The 17,937-nt window shown below is 36.1% G+C and overlaps 1 protein-coding gene across 3 annotated transcripts in view; it reads right to left on the reverse strand.

Moving 5' to 3' along the window:
• LOC144447796 (unconventional myosin-Va-like) overlaps positions 1-17,937 on the reverse strand; it is an 83,973-nt gene that overhangs the window by 30,943 nt on the left and 35,093 nt on the right. For all 3 annotated transcript variants that reach the window (XM_078137883.1, XM_078137884.1, XM_078137882.1), the window contains exons 7-23: positions 17,022-17,129; positions 16,667-16,776; positions 16,158-16,289; positions 15,718-15,851; positions 14,779-15,001; positions 13,685-13,894; positions 12,832-12,987; positions 11,769-11,866; positions 11,425-11,511; positions 10,895-11,006; positions 10,280-10,491; positions 9,307-9,613; positions 7,795-7,884; positions 7,394-7,618; positions 6,358-6,439; positions 2,464-2,750; positions 1,109-1,291 (exon numbers count right to left, since the gene is read on the reverse strand). In XM_078137883.1, coding sequence (XP_077994009.1) covers positions 1,109-1,291; positions 2,464-2,750; positions 6,358-6,439; positions 7,394-7,618; positions 7,795-7,884; positions 9,307-9,613; positions 10,280-10,491; positions 10,895-11,006; positions 11,425-11,511; positions 11,769-11,866; positions 12,832-12,987; positions 13,685-13,894; positions 14,779-15,001; positions 15,718-15,851; positions 16,158-16,289; positions 16,667-16,776; positions 17,022-17,129 — 2,756 coding nt within the window. The remainder of the gene's footprint in view (positions 1-1,108; positions 1,292-2,463; positions 2,751-6,357; positions 6,440-7,393; positions 7,619-7,794; positions 7,885-9,306; positions 9,614-10,279; positions 10,492-10,894; positions 11,007-11,424; positions 11,512-11,768; positions 11,867-12,831; positions 12,988-13,684; positions 13,895-14,778; positions 15,002-15,717; positions 15,852-16,157; positions 16,290-16,666; positions 16,777-17,021; positions 17,130-17,937) is intronic.

A 17,937-nucleotide genomic window follows, 5' to 3' on the forward strand; every position in this document is an offset into this window, starting at 1 on the left:
ACCAGTTTCACAGCAAAGCAAAATCATACAAAACTTTATGTATGATTTCAACAAAATATCTAAAACCACAAGTTGAAACTCTGGTGTATAGAGGCTACTTGTTTCATTCAACTTGTGTGTATACCATGTGATCCAATTATGTACATTTCAAATGTCCATCAAAGAGTTAGTACTAACATATTAGAATACATAAATGATTGGATTATGTACATTTCAACTTTTCATTAACAAAATCAGTATCATAATCAACATATAAAAGATTCATATTTCAACAAATTGATCAACAAAACGCTCACACTGAAACTAACATTGCCGAAACTAACACAGTGCCCATGTTTATCTGGATATATAATGAAACTATTAAACACAGGGTCTACATTTGTTTGGAAATATACGGAACCTTACGTAGGGAAAACATTTGCCAGACTTGTAATGATACTTACATAGACTAATCATCTGGCAGAACTCAAACTAACACTTTATACATTGAGCATGCATTTGGCTAGACTGGCACTGAAACTTACATAGACCAAATGTTTGGCAGAACATGTACGGAAACTTACATGGGGCAAACATTTAGCAGGACTTGTATGGAAACTTACACAGACTAAATATTTGGCAGGACTTGTACTGAAACTCACATGGGGCAAATATTTAGCAGGACTTGTATGGAAACTTACATAGACCAAATGTTTGGCAGAACTTGTATGGAAACTTACATACAGAAAACAGTTGGCAGGACCTGAACTGAAATGTACACACAATCTACATTTGACAGGACTCATACTGAAATTTACATCAGACAAAACATTTATCAGGACTTGTACAAACTCACAATGGTAACATTTGTCATGACAACTGTTACAATTCAGACAGCACTTAGTTTAAAGTTTAAGGAAGGAATCGTTAATTTCAGATGCAATTAATTCTTGACAGCTATAAACCTCACCCACCTTTAACATGCAAACATGCACAAATATAGAACCAAAGAAAACATGCATGTAGACTTAGCTAGTCTTTTGCTGACAAAATGCCAGTATGTTGAGTCATTAGATTTGCAGTGTATTGTTGACTGTGGGTGAGTTACACATGACAGACAAGTTCCTACCTTGGTAGCTGGTGTTATTTCTGTATCAGTGGTAGAACTAGATCGGGATCTACTACTGACCGGGGTTTCCAACCCTTCTAAATCATTTATCAAACGTTTGTTTTCCATCTCTAACTCTCTAACTCTTTTTTGCATCTTCACAAAGAGTGTAACATCCATGGTAGCTTTCTCATCACCCTGGTCCTGATGGAGAAATGGTATGAGAGTGACAGGGATGAGGATGAGAGAAAAGCATGCATCCCATCACCGGTGCACTACAACAGCCTGGTGTTAGTATAATGTTGGCTACAAGTGATGCGAGCAGTTAATATTTACCTTCGACCTTTGACCTTTACTCTGTGGGGTTAGTATATCAATAAAGTATAGAGTACAGCAGAACCAAACACCAGTCAAGATAAATCCAAAAAGTCCCTTAAAACAGGAACATGCAACCTTTTTATAATTCCTTTACTGCTTAATACCAGAATATAATTATGGCTGATCGATGCATTACGCATTGTTACAATAACAGTTGTCTGAATTGGACGGCATGAAATGATTTTGGGTTGTCTTGATGTGCGAGTTTGACGACAGCGTGTGAAACCAGGCATTTATGATGATTTTGTTCAAAGGAAAACCTTGATGCATAGTTTTGTTTTATTGACTTCTCTAAATCTATAGTGATGTATTACATCATTCACTCTTACCTTGAGAAAGTTATAGCAAAGATTTGCATATGTATAGGTTATTGATTTGAATCAATTGATAACATCGATTAGATTAGATTAGATTTGATTTGACCTCACTTCATTGACTGACTTTAACTTGATTGGATTTCAATCGATCTAAACTCATTTGATATGATTTGATTTGAATCAATTGATAACATTGATTAGATTAGATTTGATTTGACCTTATTTCATTGACTGGCTTCAACTTGATTAGATTTCAATCGAACTGAATTCATTTGATATGATTTGCTTTGGCATGAAATGTTTGCATTGGTTTGGTTTGATTTGAATTGATTTGACTTGACTTGATATATGACTTGATGTGATTGATTGACACATGGTCATCTCACCTGACCCGAGCTGATTTCACCTGACCTGGCCTAGACCAATTGTTAGAAAATATCTGTGCTACTGAACGGAACCACTTCATGAAATACAGTGCATTTCTTTGTAAAACATCAGCTCTATTGTATTTTGATTTCAGTATGGTGTTCATCTTACGCATACAGAACTGCGATTTCTACAAATTGCTATCTTTATTCATTAACGTTTCAATTCTCAACACTCATACACATCACACATTTCAAGAAACAGAATCTGATTCAACACACAAGTAACCTTTGAACTTTGCACTATGAACCTTACCAGTATATCTCTGTCAATGTCATTGGCATCACTGGCACTGTTGGGTTGTAGGTACGTATCAAACGTCATCTCTGCCTTGGGATCAAAACTGACGTTAGAGGGCGTCCTTCTGTGTTTCAGTGCTGGTGAACTTGTCACAAGTCTTAGCTCTTCTTGCAGGTTTTCATATCTCTGTTCAAGTCTGGAGTAATCATTCAGTAATTTCTGATGATGACCTCTCTCTTGTTCATAATCTAATCTTAGTTGTTGGTTTTCCATATCCTTCTGTTCCTTGTCTTTTTGCAACTCTGGAAAAAAATTTTCAAAAATTCCTGATGTCAAATCACTAGAAAGAGAAGTTGCACTTGACCTCAACTGTGTTACCCTAGATTTAGCTCAACTAATGCACCTTCAAATAATTTTCACATCCATAGAACTTGACTTTTCTTCAGAATTTCCTGCTAAAGAATTCAAGCGTGTCAGTAACTAAAATACTGACTTGAGACAGGTTAAAAGTTTTTTTGACTAAAAGTGGTCAAATAGGATGCAAATAATTGTATATAGTGTTTATTTACCCAAAAGCACAAATGAACATTACAGATACACATACAAAAATACTATTTCGTGGGTAAATAGGGGAATCGGGATTTAGCTTACAGCTATTCAAGCCTGTCCCCTACCATAGTTATATACAATGTTTGACAGCAAAGTGATATAGCAAAAGGAAATACATAGTACCTCGGAGTTCATAGTACTTATGAAGAACATACGGTAACAATAAATTGTACAGTGGTTTAATTTACTCTTCTAGAAGAAATTGTTTATAAGATCGCTTAAATTCATTTAGCGTATTGATACATCTTATGTTGACAGGGATGCTATTCCAGATTTTTGCCCCTGAGAAGGAGAAAGAAAACTGACCTGAGTTTGTTCTGGCATAATATGGATAAATATTTTGATATGAACAGAGTCTTGTATTGTAGTTATGGTGTGAAGGTTCAAAATAATCATACAAAGTGTGTGGTGATAGTTGATGGATCAAGCCATAAATAAAGGAACCTATCAAATATCTATGCAGTTTAAAAACATCTAGAATATTCAACTGAGCAAACAAAGGAGATGAGTGATCCGTTGGAGATTTAAACAAAACTGTTCGAACAATCATTTTCTGTGACATTAATATACGATTTAGATGTGATGAATAAGTGTTACCCCAAACCTCAAGGCCATAGTTGATATGGGGGAGTATGAATGTGTTGTACAAGAGTAGTAAAATGTGTAATGGTAATATATGTCTATAAGTCTATACAAAATCCCACACTTTATTCTGATTAGCTTGTTTACCTTTTCGATGTGGTCGGACCAAGAGAGATGTTTGTCTAAAGTAATTCCCACAAAGGTGACAACATACTCCTCCTTGATGCTTTTGCCTTGTAATGTGATATCACCAATCAAATTTACTTTCTTGTTGCGCCCTCTAAATACTATAAAATTTGATTTTTCACTATTTATTGTCAATTTGTTTGTATTGCACCAACGTTGAACCTCGTGTAATTGACCCGAAACATGATCCAAATTAATTTCCCCAACCTGTGAATAGGTATGAAAGAGATTGGTATCGTCTGCGAACAAACGGAAATCAAAGAAAGAGGACGAGTTTGGAAGATCATTTATATACATTAAAAACAAAGTCGGGCCTAGTACAGAGCCTTGGGGTACTCCAAAGTGAATAAAACGTTTTTCCGATATATGACCGTTTAGCTGGACAAACTGAGAGCGACCTGACAGGTAGCTTTTGAACCAGTTATGACAAGTGCCCCGGAACCCGTAATGTTCAAGCTTGGCTAATAAGATCGAATGATCGATTGTATCGAACGCTTTACTGAAATCAATAAATACCCCTAGAGTGAAATTCCCTTTATCAATCTCTTTAAGAATGTGATTTACTAAATTAATCAAGGTAAGTTTGGTACTGTGATTCTCTCTGAAACCATATTGATGTCTATACAAAATATTAAATTTGTCCAGATAAGAGATGATTTGTTTATTTATGACTTTTTCAATGATTTTACTGAATAGGGGCAAAATAGATATAGGTCTATAGTTTCCAACAGAGTCATTCTCCCCTTTCTTGAAAATGGGTTTCACTTTGGCGACCTTCAACGCTGATGGGAATGTACCAATTAAAAATGAACAATTTATGACGTGAGCCAAAGGCGGCGCTATTACTTCAGCAGCATCAATGAGGAGTCGGGGAGTTAAATTATCCCACCCACTAGCCTTTTTTTCTATCTAAATTAATTAAAAGCGCTTTGATATCAAGAGGCGTAACAGGTTGAAGAAAAAATGATTGTAACTGAGGTAAGCCCATATTTTGCCAAAAATCACAATTGGTCGGCGGAATATTATTTGCCAACCTTTGACCTACACTAACAAAATATTTGTTGAACTCCTCAACAACATCAGCTGGTTCTGATACAATACGCGTAGAACTATTTGCATCCACCTTTAGAGTAGGTGGTACTTTATCTGAACAGTTTTTCTTGCCTAACACGTCATTAATTACATTCCACAACCTGGCACCCTTACTAACAGTGAATAAATCAGCATAATAAGTCTGTTTCGCTTTTCTTATTGTACTTGTAAGAATGTTCCTGTAGGTTTTATAACGTAACACTACATCTTGGTTATGCTGACTAGAGATTACCTTTGACAACAGCTTATGTTTTGTTTTTACTGATTTCTTGATTGCTTTTGTAATCCATGGATTCTTTTTCCTTTTAACTTTGACAACTTTTACTTTCAGCGGTGCATGGTGGTCACAAACATCGGTAAATAAACTACTAAATGCATCAAATGCTTCATCCACATTGCTGTTGTTATTGATAACGGAACTCCAGTCAACATATTGTAGGTCCGAAATTGTACTGATAGTGCACATTCTTATAAAGTGCAAAATTTCCTACTCTGCGTTCAAAGCATTTTACAATGACTACCCCCGTCATGGACCTATAGCAGCACAACTTCCCTTGTACTTCAACTCCCTGGGGAGCACATAATCCCTACTGCCTAGGTAACCACATGTGGGATTAACTCCTTCATGTAGCAATCTTTATCCACCCAGGTCCCCATTTATACAGCTAGGTTGACTGGAACACAATTGTGGTTCAAATCCTAAGTAAAGCCTTCAGCTATTAAGACATAATTAACAGTTGTAAGTGAATATGGCACCCTAGCAATAGGCACAGATCTGCCTTCTCTCAAAAATCTTCACCATGAATTGTTCGTAGAGCCTCCCTCATTGCGAGCAACAGTACATATTCTACCAACGACATGATTTTCTTCTGGTCACTGTAAGCACTAATAAAAATATCAAGTCTGTATGTCTTAGCAACAGTTTCTTCCACTTAATGTGAATTAAGTCACTTTGAGGTCACTGCCTATTTTAGAATGTACAGCTGTAAGTGGGTGTTGTCAATTGTTTGTTTTAAGACAATGGTGATTTATGATCACTTCACTTTTTCTTGACTCCTTGTTGGATTGATTTTTATTTCACATTTACCATCGACATTCTTTTGTTGTTGTGGTTTTAAACAAATTACATTACTGCCCTAAAGTGATAGTGACCTACTTAATGTGGTATCATGATAATTCATAGAAATGAAAGTCCGGTGGGTTAGAACAGTCGTCTTGACTTCAAGGAACGTCCAACACATACCATGTTATGTTTAATTCTATTAATTTCATTGACAATAGTATTAAAGATAAATTACAAAAAAAGTCAAGACAACTGTTGACAGTCTATCTTTCAAACTATAATCAACTGTACTCTATAACAACCATTAATCCATACCCATTACTAGCAGAAGAAAACAACTTATATTAACAACGTGAAAAGATTACAAGAAAGTTTACCTTCTAAAAGATGAACTTTTTTATCAGCCTCTTGCAAGGACTCCTTCAGTTTATCATTCTCCTCCTTCAAAGATTCAACCACCTAAAGAATGAAACAAGACAAGTTAGAATCAAAGAAAGACACTTTTCTACAAGTAATGACATTTCTTTAATATCTGATAGTCTGCATCCACAAAAAAATCATGTCTTTTTACAAAACAAAATAACTAACATTCAGTTTTCGGCTGTCATTTTTTTGTCAGTTGTGCATAATCTTCCTCAGAGGGTTTTAAACTCCTCACAATAACATTCATATCAAAATGCAGCAGAGTACAAAATTGGTTTGAATCTGAACTCCATATTACTACGGTAACACAGAAATCAAGCTGTTCGCAAACTAAGATAGGCACAAACTCAAACTACAGTAACTGTTGTCGAATGTGGTAGATTACACAAGTGGGTGATAGTAGTGCCTTGATTAGGTGGATATAGTCACCCCATAATCAAGTAAACACTGAATGAGTTTGAGTTTGTGGTCACTTGAAGAAAACTTGGTATCAAAGACTCTGCCCTACTCAGTGAGAATAATTACACCAATGTCTGTTGATAGCTTATATCAATATATGTCACAACAATAGTTTTAGTTGGTGTCTATCTTAGTTTGCCTCCAGCTTGATTTTGGTATTAGTAATATAGTTTGATTTCCCTAGTAGTAATATATTTTGCCGATAGCTTGATTTCCCTAGTCATAATATAGTTTGCCTATAGCTTGATTTTCCTGGTAGTCACAGTTTGCCTACAGGTTGATTTCCATAGTAGTACTATAGTTTGTCTATAGCTTGGTTTCCCTTGTCATAATATAGTTTGCCTACAGCTTGGTTTCCCTAGTCGTAATATAGTTTGCCTATAGCTTGCTTTCCCTAGTAGTAACACAATTTGCCTGTAGCTTGCATTGGTTTCCCTTGCAGTAATATAGCTTGGTTTCCATAGAAACACATATTCAACTTTACATAAACTGAGTACCCTTTCTCTTCTACTTCACTACAATCTTTCTCACCTCTTTCTGTTCTTTCTTATATGAAGACATTTCTTCTTCAAGACTGGCTTTTTCTTTCTTGGTTTCTTCAAGCTCCCTTCTTAGTCGCGTCAACTCGTCTTCAAGATCCACTACTTTGTTAGACGACTGCTTTGCACTGACTTCTACAACTTTCAATACTTTAACTTGAGATTCTAAATCATGTAGTTTGTTTTCTTGTTCTCTAGCTTTCTTATTTTCTTTATTCTGAAAAAGGGGCACGGTGTAAAATCAGAACCAAAAAAATTTTTTTTTTAAATATAATAAAAGTATCTGAGAAGCTAGAATCCAGTCAAATTTTCTTTGTTTGAAACCAATGAAATCAAATTGTTTTACAGCTAAAACAGGTAGTAATAAAATATAATAAATATGTCAAAACTCACAAGCTCATCAACTTTTTGTTGTAGAGTGATAACTTTGTTTTCCATGCCACGTGTCAACTTCTTGTAATGTTCTACAGACCTAGCCTCAATCTGGAATGACAAAATAATAGGAAAAAAGTCATGATTAATACAATTAAACAACTATGGAAAGACTGCACAGAAAACAATGATTGTTGCTTGTTTTACTATATCAGTATACATACAAGAGATAAACTTTCTGATGACACCTATCATCTTTCCCTAGCTCAGAAGGATCATGATCATGTGACTGTCATGTGACAAGATTGTCATATATCATAAATTGAACATTTTCTGACATGTAACATTCTTCTCTCGTCCCAAAAGATTATGGTCATGTGATTGTCATGTGACAGGGTGAAGCTTTCTCAAGGCACCTAGCGTCTTTCCCTAGTTCAGAAAGTGTTGTGATCATGTGATTGTCATGTGATATGTTTGTCACTCATTGTCATGTGATGTTTCTCACAGGTATTGTGTGTCGAAAGCTTTCTGACATAACTGAACATCTTTCCAAAGTTAATTCTGAAGGATTATGATCATGTGACTAACACATGATGCTTTCTGGCAACATCTAAAATCAGACTGGATTAGGCTCCTGTGCCTGTCATGTGGCTGTGGCAAGATTGTTTGTCACAGCTTTACGTTTACAGCTGTCTGACAACATCTAACATTTTCCCCTAGTTCTGAACAGTTTTGATCATATGACTGTCACATGACAGGATGAAAGCTTTCTGACGATACCTATCATCTTTCTCTAGTTCTGAAAACTTATGATCAAGTGACTGTCATGCATGTGTCATGTGATTGACATTGCATGTATCATGTGATTGTCATGTATCATGTGATTGTCATGTGTGTATCATGTGATTAGTTTGTCTCAGGTATCATATGTTGCCTGGTCGTATTGAAATCAAACTCTGATTGATGACAGAGAGTGACTCGGGTATTTCTCAGGCTTGTGATTTCTGCCACTTTGCCGGATAAAACACAACATAGAACATGTTTCATCTAGTAGGAATGGCATGTTAGGTTTGATAAGACATAACTTGAATTTTAAAATTTCGCAAATTAAGTCAGATATTAGCAGTTCAAATTATCAGAATATCTGCAACATAAACAGCAATGTTAGACATGATATATGATACAAGATATATCATATATTACTAGATATATGATAAGACATGATAAGATTTGATATATAATATGATATATGACATATGATATGATATGACATGATATGTGATTAGATATGACGTCTATAAAATAAGATATGATATAATTATGATAAAATATGATATCTGATGTACTAGATGATTCGATATGATATGATAGTAGATATATGGATCATGCCATGATTCAATAAGTTTCTCATTTTTTGTGCCAATTCAAGCAATGAACAAATACATGCATTACCAAACACCATAATCTGAAAGATTCTCTAATCTGCTCTTATTACATCATCATAACCATGGCAACAGACTGGGTGCTACCCACCTTAAGTTGTTTGAGTTCTTTCCTAGCTCTCTGTCTTCTAATACAACACTGTACAAGTATGATTTGTTTACGTTTCAACGCATACCACTTCCTTGCCAAGAAACCCCGTGCATATCTCTGTATAATAACAGCCTTGGACTGTCGTACAAGTTCCTTGTATAGTTTTCTTGATGTCCTTCCTCTGGCATAGGACTGTACAGCGAGAGCAAAGTCTCGAAGTCTGTGAAACCGTTTGTGTTGGATGTAGCCACGCCATGCTTTCTGAATACGGATGGCACTTTTGGTCTCCTTCAGGTGTCTGGATAGCCTGTAAAGATTGAGAAAAAGGGAAACAATCAGTCGCTGATGGCAACATCTTCTCTCCATCTGATGATCCCTACCCTCTGTGACAATACTGTCTAGCCACCCCTGTCCTGTGTATGTAATACAGCTAAAATGATGTTGGCTCGGTGTTTCACTCATGTAACATGATATTTACAGTTAAAAGGATGTTGGCTTGGTGTTTCACTCATGTGACATGACATTCAATACACACCCTCAGACAACTCTAATGCAAAAGGAACAATTACATAGGTGCTGTGCACAGTGGGAATGTAGAAGTAGTCAAGTTGAAATGTTGATTATCAGTTAGAAAATAAACAATTGCAGCCATTAAAATCATCAAGTCCATATCATATGTAATGTTTTTATTAGAATCATGTTTTTACTGCACTGTGAAAGAATAGCAATGCTTATCAGTGTTCAATGTGACTGGGCCAAAGATCCTGCTTGTTTATTGTGTCTCTGTCATTGTTAGTCAAGAGTTGAAACGTGTCTATCTTTGTGTCAAAAAACGTAATGTGCCATGATATAATATAGGCCTATTTTCTCTCAAATACTCAGATCACAACATCCTCACCCCCTTCCAAACAATTCTAGTTATTTTCTCGCACCTGAAGAGATAACACTTGTACACACTATACTATTTTCTCACCTCCTAGCCAGTACACCTCTGATCTGACACTGTAGAAGTATGGCTGATTTCTTGATCTTCCTGTATTTCCTCTTAGCTACCCATCCTCTTACTATCTTCTGCATCAATATACAACAATCTCTCAGTTTATCGGCTCTCAGTTTCTCCAGGTACGCCACTTGACCAGCCCGGAAGAATATCTTTGTTTTACCAAACTGGTACTTGTCTGGATCCTGTCAGTGATGTAACAGTTAGATGTAAACAAACAGCTGAGTAATAATTTATTCATTAATTTATAATTCCAAATTCCAGAAATTGAACCAATAGCTAGATTTCAAAAAATGAAACACATTTTCAGAATCTGAGTAAAGATCCATCTTTACAACTTGAAATACATGGGGCACTTACCAACAAACACATACATTCAAGAATATTTTCTTTTAATCAATATCTCAATAGTTCCTGTTTCGTTGCCAAAGCAAGCAACTTTTGCCATAAAACATTGGGATGATTTCCAAGGAAGTTGCTGCTGAACAGCACCCCTAGTGGCCAAGCTATGTAATCTTTTGTCTTTCTGATGACCGGAATATGGCATATTCAAATTGTCCACAACAATTGATATCTCAGGGTACTTACTTTGATGTATTTGTTTAGGACAGTGGTACATGTGTGTCGAATATTCTTCTTGTCAATATCTTTTTGCTTCATCAGAACACGATAACGAGTAAAGAACTCAGGATACGACCACCTGAAAACACCGACAATATTATTGTATAGAGCAGACAAACAAACAAACAGTGTCCAAATACAGAAACCTCTCTGCCTATGCACTCGACAGCTATCTGCTATGTTGGTGTGAATTGCATTTTGGCCCGGGGTAGCTTTTTGTTGTAAGGGTATATTGCCTACTGTTCACTATAAGGGTACACTCAGAAGAGGGCACTGTACATTGCAATGTTACATTCAACAGACGACACTTCATTGAAAGGGCACATTGACTAGAGGGCAGTAGATACTTTGGTAGACACTACAATGCTCATCACTGCAAAGATAGACTTGAGGGCGCTCTTCACAACATGGATATACAAATTAGAGGGTGCTCTCCACTATGATGGCATGATAAAGATGTACTGACTAACATAACATAACACTGCAAAGTTTCTTACCTTGATGGATATCCAGCAGAACTGATTCTGATAGTTTCTAAAACACCACAAGCTCTCAGCTGCTCTACACCTCTCTTAGGTTCAAATCTGTGGGTAATAAAATGATAATTACTTTATAAATTTAACACTAAACCTGGGACTCAATACAGTTACATAATCTTAAACATGATCTATTGCTTACAATCAGGGTTTAGTGTTTGGAAAACACAAACCACAATCAAAATTGATTCATTTTCTTGATTTCAAATAAGAATTGGTTGGAGAGTTTTCATGAATACAATAGCAGCTAAGTTAAATTTTAAATGGTTTTATTTCTAAAGGCACATTTCATGATAAGTACTTACACAAATGCTTCTTTGAAATCGTTGGGTTTTACACATCGGATATAATGTGGAGTGGTGGCGTTTAATGTCTTCATCAGCAAGGACAATGAAGTCCGAAACTGCAATAGAAATCAGACAAAAATCGGTAAAAGTTAGGGAGATAATGACAACACTTTTAAAGACCACTGTCAAATTAGAATGACTGTGAAAACAAGAGTGCTTGGCAGAGATACAGAAAAATTGGTCCTACACAAGAGAATCACGATATCTAATCTCAACAACGTAGACTCAGTTATCTAATATGCAACTGTACTAATCACACTTTGGGCTTTGAGTAAATAATATCGCCTTTCCTCAAGTTCTTTACTTACTACCCAGGTATTCAATATTACCAGGTGAACTTCCTGTGATACTAATCAGAATCAGAATCAATATGTTGAAGGAACCAATACTGGTAAATAATCAATGGAAGAGGAGGTCAAAACACTTAGTCACCCTGCATCCACTGATCCAGATGTGACCAAATTATTGTCAAGTTTGTTCCAGTCTGTGATTGTTCGTGGAAAAAATGAGTTCCTGTAAATTTCTGTATTTGAGTCCGGTATTTGAAAGCATACTCAGTCTATACTATGTAGGTTTTAGAACTACCTACATCTTTTTGAATCATTCATTCATTGATTGACTGACTGACTGACTGACTGACTGACGGACGGACTGACTGACTGACTGATTGACTGACTGACTGACTGACTGACTGACTGACTGACTGACTAATAGATTGATTGATTTCTTTACGTGTGAACCCATGAACTCTCTTTGTCTGTTTTGTTTGAAGCCCCCCTTCTGGGATTGTTAAGCCATCACACAGATATCCTTCCTCATCAAGACTTGTTATAACTTTGTTGATTTGGTGTTATGTAAATCTTTTTATGAACAACTGCTTGTTTTCATACCTATGATGGTGTCGGTGTTGCTTGGTCCACTTTCAGGAGTCACACTCTTTGAACTGATGAATTTTTAACCCTGACCAAACTTCTTGCCATTTTCTGAATTTCAGTTTCTTGTGAGTGAAAGATTTACTTACCTGTGAACCCACTGACTGCCTATGTTGTTTAGCACCACCTTTCAGTGGTGGTCCAGAAGCTGACCTGATAGAACCCCTCCCTGACCTTGGCTTGTTGTAATCAGACGATTTACCAGATTTCTCATCCTCTCGAAACAATGCTGCTACAAACTCAAACTGTCAATAACAAAAATTAATAAATCATAGAAGTTATTGAAAATTGTATGTGATATGGTATCATTTGGTGAATAGACATGAATCAAAACTCTTTCTGCTTGATATCATGCAAATCACCTAAAAGTTATCGCACACAAGTCTATGTGATACTGAAGTAACATGATGAGTTTACAGTTTGCAGTTTTTGCAAGTTTACTTTTCAGAGATACTGTTGTAGACAGTCTGTTATGTTGTTGATATCTATAAATAGTGTTGGTTACCCAGACCCTTGCAGGAGGGCTCTCCTTCACATCTTACCAGATTAGGTACTATTACCACAACTACAAATAATCTAGTCTTGGTTACAGACACCCTTACAGTACATTGTAAGGCTACCCTTCCCATCAACCCAGATTAGGTATCACCGCATAATCCAATCTTGGTTACAACAGACCCTTGCAGGAGGGCTATACTTCCTATCACTCCAGATTAGGTATTACAATAACTACAAATAATCTAGTCTTGGTTACCCACCCCACTGCATGATAAAGACTCTCCTTTCTATCATCCCATATTAGGAATTAACTACAAATACTGTGACATTATATCTGTTGAACACCCCCCCCCCCCCCCCCCCCCCAATAATTCTGCTGTCCTTTCCATTCATACATGGACAGTTTGGATTCCACACCGACTGAAAGGGCGCACCACTATTTACCTGACTAGCTTTCAGAATGTTGAGATGATCCTCTATCACCAAATCTCGATTCTTCTCCAAGAATCCAGGGACTTGGTACTCCACATTATCAGCAAAATGGTGGACTACAAACGCTGTTCTGGACATCCTGGGTTTGGAGAAGTGTTTGGACTTATCAAGATGCTTCTCGTAAAGTTTCTGACACCAGTTGGCATCACTTCCTTTAGGCATCTGTGATCAAAACATTTCCAAAACAAAATTTGTTATTGGTTGACCAGAGATCAATATTCATATTTATTACCCTTGTGACTTATTTCCTGAAACATGATTGGTTAATTGAAAGAATACATCAAAATTGGGGAACTTTGATTGGCTTTTACCTATCTGTCCGTAAATATATTATTCACTCCTAGTATAACACAAATATTGCAGCTATAAATCATTGTTGTTTTGACATAACCTTATTGATACTTAAATCTGGTTTCAAAACTTATATTCCTTTCTTCTTGGCCAGTTTGAATTTTTAATGTGTCACTGCTACGATCATGGTCAGTCTACTCTTAGGTAATGGCCCCAAAATAGCACAACACCAAACATTAGTACCTACCATTTTGTCACATGACTGGACTTACTGGTACAAGCAATAGAATGGGCCTACTAAAGCTTTCCAGCTATTAACAAAAAATGCACCTCACAAACAAACTGTCAATAAATTTTTGCTGTTACTTTGTAAAAGAAAAGTCCAACCTATTCTGAGTTACAATTACAAAAAAATATCACGGGCCGCGATACAAATTTTTGAAATACAGGTCAAAATATCCTCAAACTATAAAGTCATTTTAGAATCCAATATGGCTGCCGTATACTGTGTTAACTTTAGGTCAAAATACAATATAAATTGCATATTTCCTTGAAAATAAAATGGTAAGACTCCAAGTTTCTTACATTATTTCAAAAAGAGCAGAAGCTAGCTTCCATATGGCAAGGTTTGGACAGATTTTAAGAAATCTGATTTTTGGTGAAAACCATCCCCGAGGACTTGGAATATGTACAGCCAGAAACACTTCCACCTTATTCTTGACTTTTAAAAAAATACTGCTTTAAATGATACATACCTTACATTCTTCATCTAACAGATCTAAGATACCAAGTTTATTTTCTATAAGATCAATGCATGGCTGGTTGTCATAGTAATCTATAAATGACCACTCTATCTGTTCTCGGACGTACTCTTCTTGTTCAAGTTTAAAGACATGCTGTGTAAATTGTTGCTGCAGTTTCTCATTTGCATAATTTATGCAGAACTGTTCAAAGCTGTTCACTTCAAACATTTCAAAGCTGTAAGAGATAAGAAGAGAGAATGTCAACCTACCAATCAACACTCCAACCAACCAATCACTCAACAACCAACCATAGTTTAATCAACCTACCAATCAAGCAACCAGCCAGCCTACCATTGACCAACCAATCAATCAATCAATCAATTAACTATCCACTCACATACTCAAACTACTAATCAATCAATCAATCAATCAATCAATCAATCAATTAACCAACCAACCAACCAACCAACCAACCATCCACCCACATACTCAAACTACTAACTAACCAACTAACCAACCAACCAACCAACCAACCAACCAACCAACCAACCAACCAATCAATCAATTAACCATCACTCACATACTCAAACTACTAATAAATCAATCAATCAATCAATCAACTAACTAACTAACCAACCAACCATCCATCCATCCATCCATCCACCCACATACTCAAACTACTAACCAACCAACTAACCAACCAACCAATCAATCAATCAATTTCTACAGCAACATACTCCTACTCAACTTTGGTGTATGAATCAGAATGAGCAAAACAAACAGAAATGAAAACATAAAAATATTTTGATGTGCTACCTACATGTACAGACACTGTAAATCATCAAGTTAAAACATAGGCCTGTCTTAATGTTGGTAACCTTTAGTTATTGTTTTCAATGGAAATAGAGGACTTAGAAACATAGACACATTGAAATGTATGTGTTAACTTACCCATAGATATCTAGTACTCCTATGAAACTATTTTGTTTCAGTGTAGTGTGTAAGGCTTTGTTGATCTTACTCACTATCCAGTTAAACACTTGGGCATAGATGTGTTTGGCTAAGGCATCTCTTGCATGGAATGCCTAGAAGGAAAAAAAGAATAATTGTTGTGTACACCAGTCTTCTCAAATTTAAAACATCTATGTTCTGATCTGTCATCAAATTAAATCATTCTTCAAAATTTATGCCTTCACATTGTGTAAAAAAATCATAGTGTTCCCAGTATTTCTCATCATTCAGCCGGAAAACACCGTCCTGAGTCCAAAATATTTTGTATTAAACTTTGGTCACTTTTATTTTCCTTGGTTGAATTAAGAAAAATATTGGGAAATAATATTTAATTATCACTTTTTTATTTGAATAATTCTAAAAATTCTGACCAGTTTTACCTGTGGTTTAGTGAGTGGTTTCACCATGACTTCATTGACAGTGGCAATCTTCCTATTACAAAGCCATTTCTTCATCTGTCCGCCATCAATACCCAATAACTGGGCTACAATGGGAAGGCTATCATCTTCAGGCTACAAGACAATACAAAAACATATAAAATTAGATGCTGGTATATCAAGATTCTGGGGGGTAGCTGTTTGTCTCAAGATCATGTCACGTGTCTTTTCTAAGACATGTGACAGTTGCCCATTGTAGTACAGGCTTGATGAAGCTGATGTTATATGTCTGAAAATTTGTGATTCACTTTGAAACATTTTTCGACTTTTTTATTTTTATCAGAAGACTGAACTATGCATAGAATTTGAATTTATAATGCAGGCCAGAAAACGTAACAAATGTTTGAGCTACTCTGGAGAAACATATTCTGTAATAATAGCAACCTGATATTAAATCAGACTGAAAAAAATTGTAACTATTTGTCACGAAAATTTCAATAATCTATACTTACTGATATCTTGCTACCCTCTTGATTTTCAGTTTCAATAAAATCTACATTTCCAAAATGTAAAATAGCTGCCATCACTCGGAATATCATTGCCTGATTGGCCTCAGAAATACCTGTATGGAATATGAAAATCAAACACTGGTGTCAAAATTATCAAAGAGTTTGTAAAGAAAATGTACCTCCTGATTGATCAATAAGTTGCAAGACAATAACGATTTATGGCCACATGAGGGCGTGCTTCAAAGACAAAAATCATCAGGGTGTCTTTAAAGGTTGTCGAACAACAGCAAACATTGCAAACCCCTGACAAAATTCAACATGAACGCCATTTTAAATGAATTGAGCAGATTTACTATACCTAACAATGTAAATGCTTCCTTGGTGTCATCTAGATCTTCTGCATCGTCTACACCATCAATGATTGGATTTTCACCTTGGTTTGTGTAATAAAAATAATCTGTATCGTCTGCCAAAAATGGAAGAAAAACATATTTCAATTTTCTCATCAGACTTGCAAGAATACAAACATTGAATCAATAAGTCAAATATTTACAAAAAAGTGCTGTGAAAACAAATCGAGGAGGATATAGAGAGTAGGAAGGTTTTTTTTTTTGGTTTCAGAATTTGCAAGTGGTACCTTATTTCTTCTCAAATAATAGGAAAATCTATACGGACAAACATGAAATGGAGAAAATGCAAAATTTATCATCTTGGTCACTTATGACCTGAAGGAAAATGTTCTCGACAGGAAATAATGGTCTAATCAATCAAAAGAATTTGGGAGAATTTGTCATGTTTCTGAATTTCTTGCTGGTGAAAACTATATGCATAATGTGTATTCTTTGACTATTCAGAGGTGCATTTGCTTATGCCATCTGAGGTGCCTTGAGGCACCGTACGGTAAGTTGCTGAAAACTCTGTTCAGTTGCCATTAGATTACATGACCTGACCTGATCTGACCCAAGATGAAAAAGACAGAAGTGGAGCTCTTGAGTCCATAAGTTTTTGTCAAATGTGTGCGATCTTGGTGGCCATATCAAACTGACCCCTGTGTGTGTGTATGTGGTGTGTGTGTGTATAGATGTGTACATGGGTGAGTGACTAAATCATAGTGACAGCTGAGAGAGAGAGAGAGAGAGAGAGAGAGAGAGAGAGAGAGAGAGAGAGAGAGAGAGAGAGAGAGAGAGAGAGAGAGAGAGAGAGAGAGAGAGAGAGAGAGAGAGAGAGAGAGAGAGAGAGAGAGAGAGAGAGAGAGAGAGAGAGAGAGAGGAGGG

The sequence above is a fragment of the Glandiceps talaboti genome, chromosome 16, assembly GCF_964340395.1.
Source record: "Glandiceps talaboti chromosome 16, keGlaTala1.1, whole genome shotgun sequence".
In the NCBI taxonomy this organism is placed as follows: Eukaryota; Metazoa; Hemichordata; class Enteropneusta; family Spengelidae; genus Glandiceps; species Glandiceps talaboti.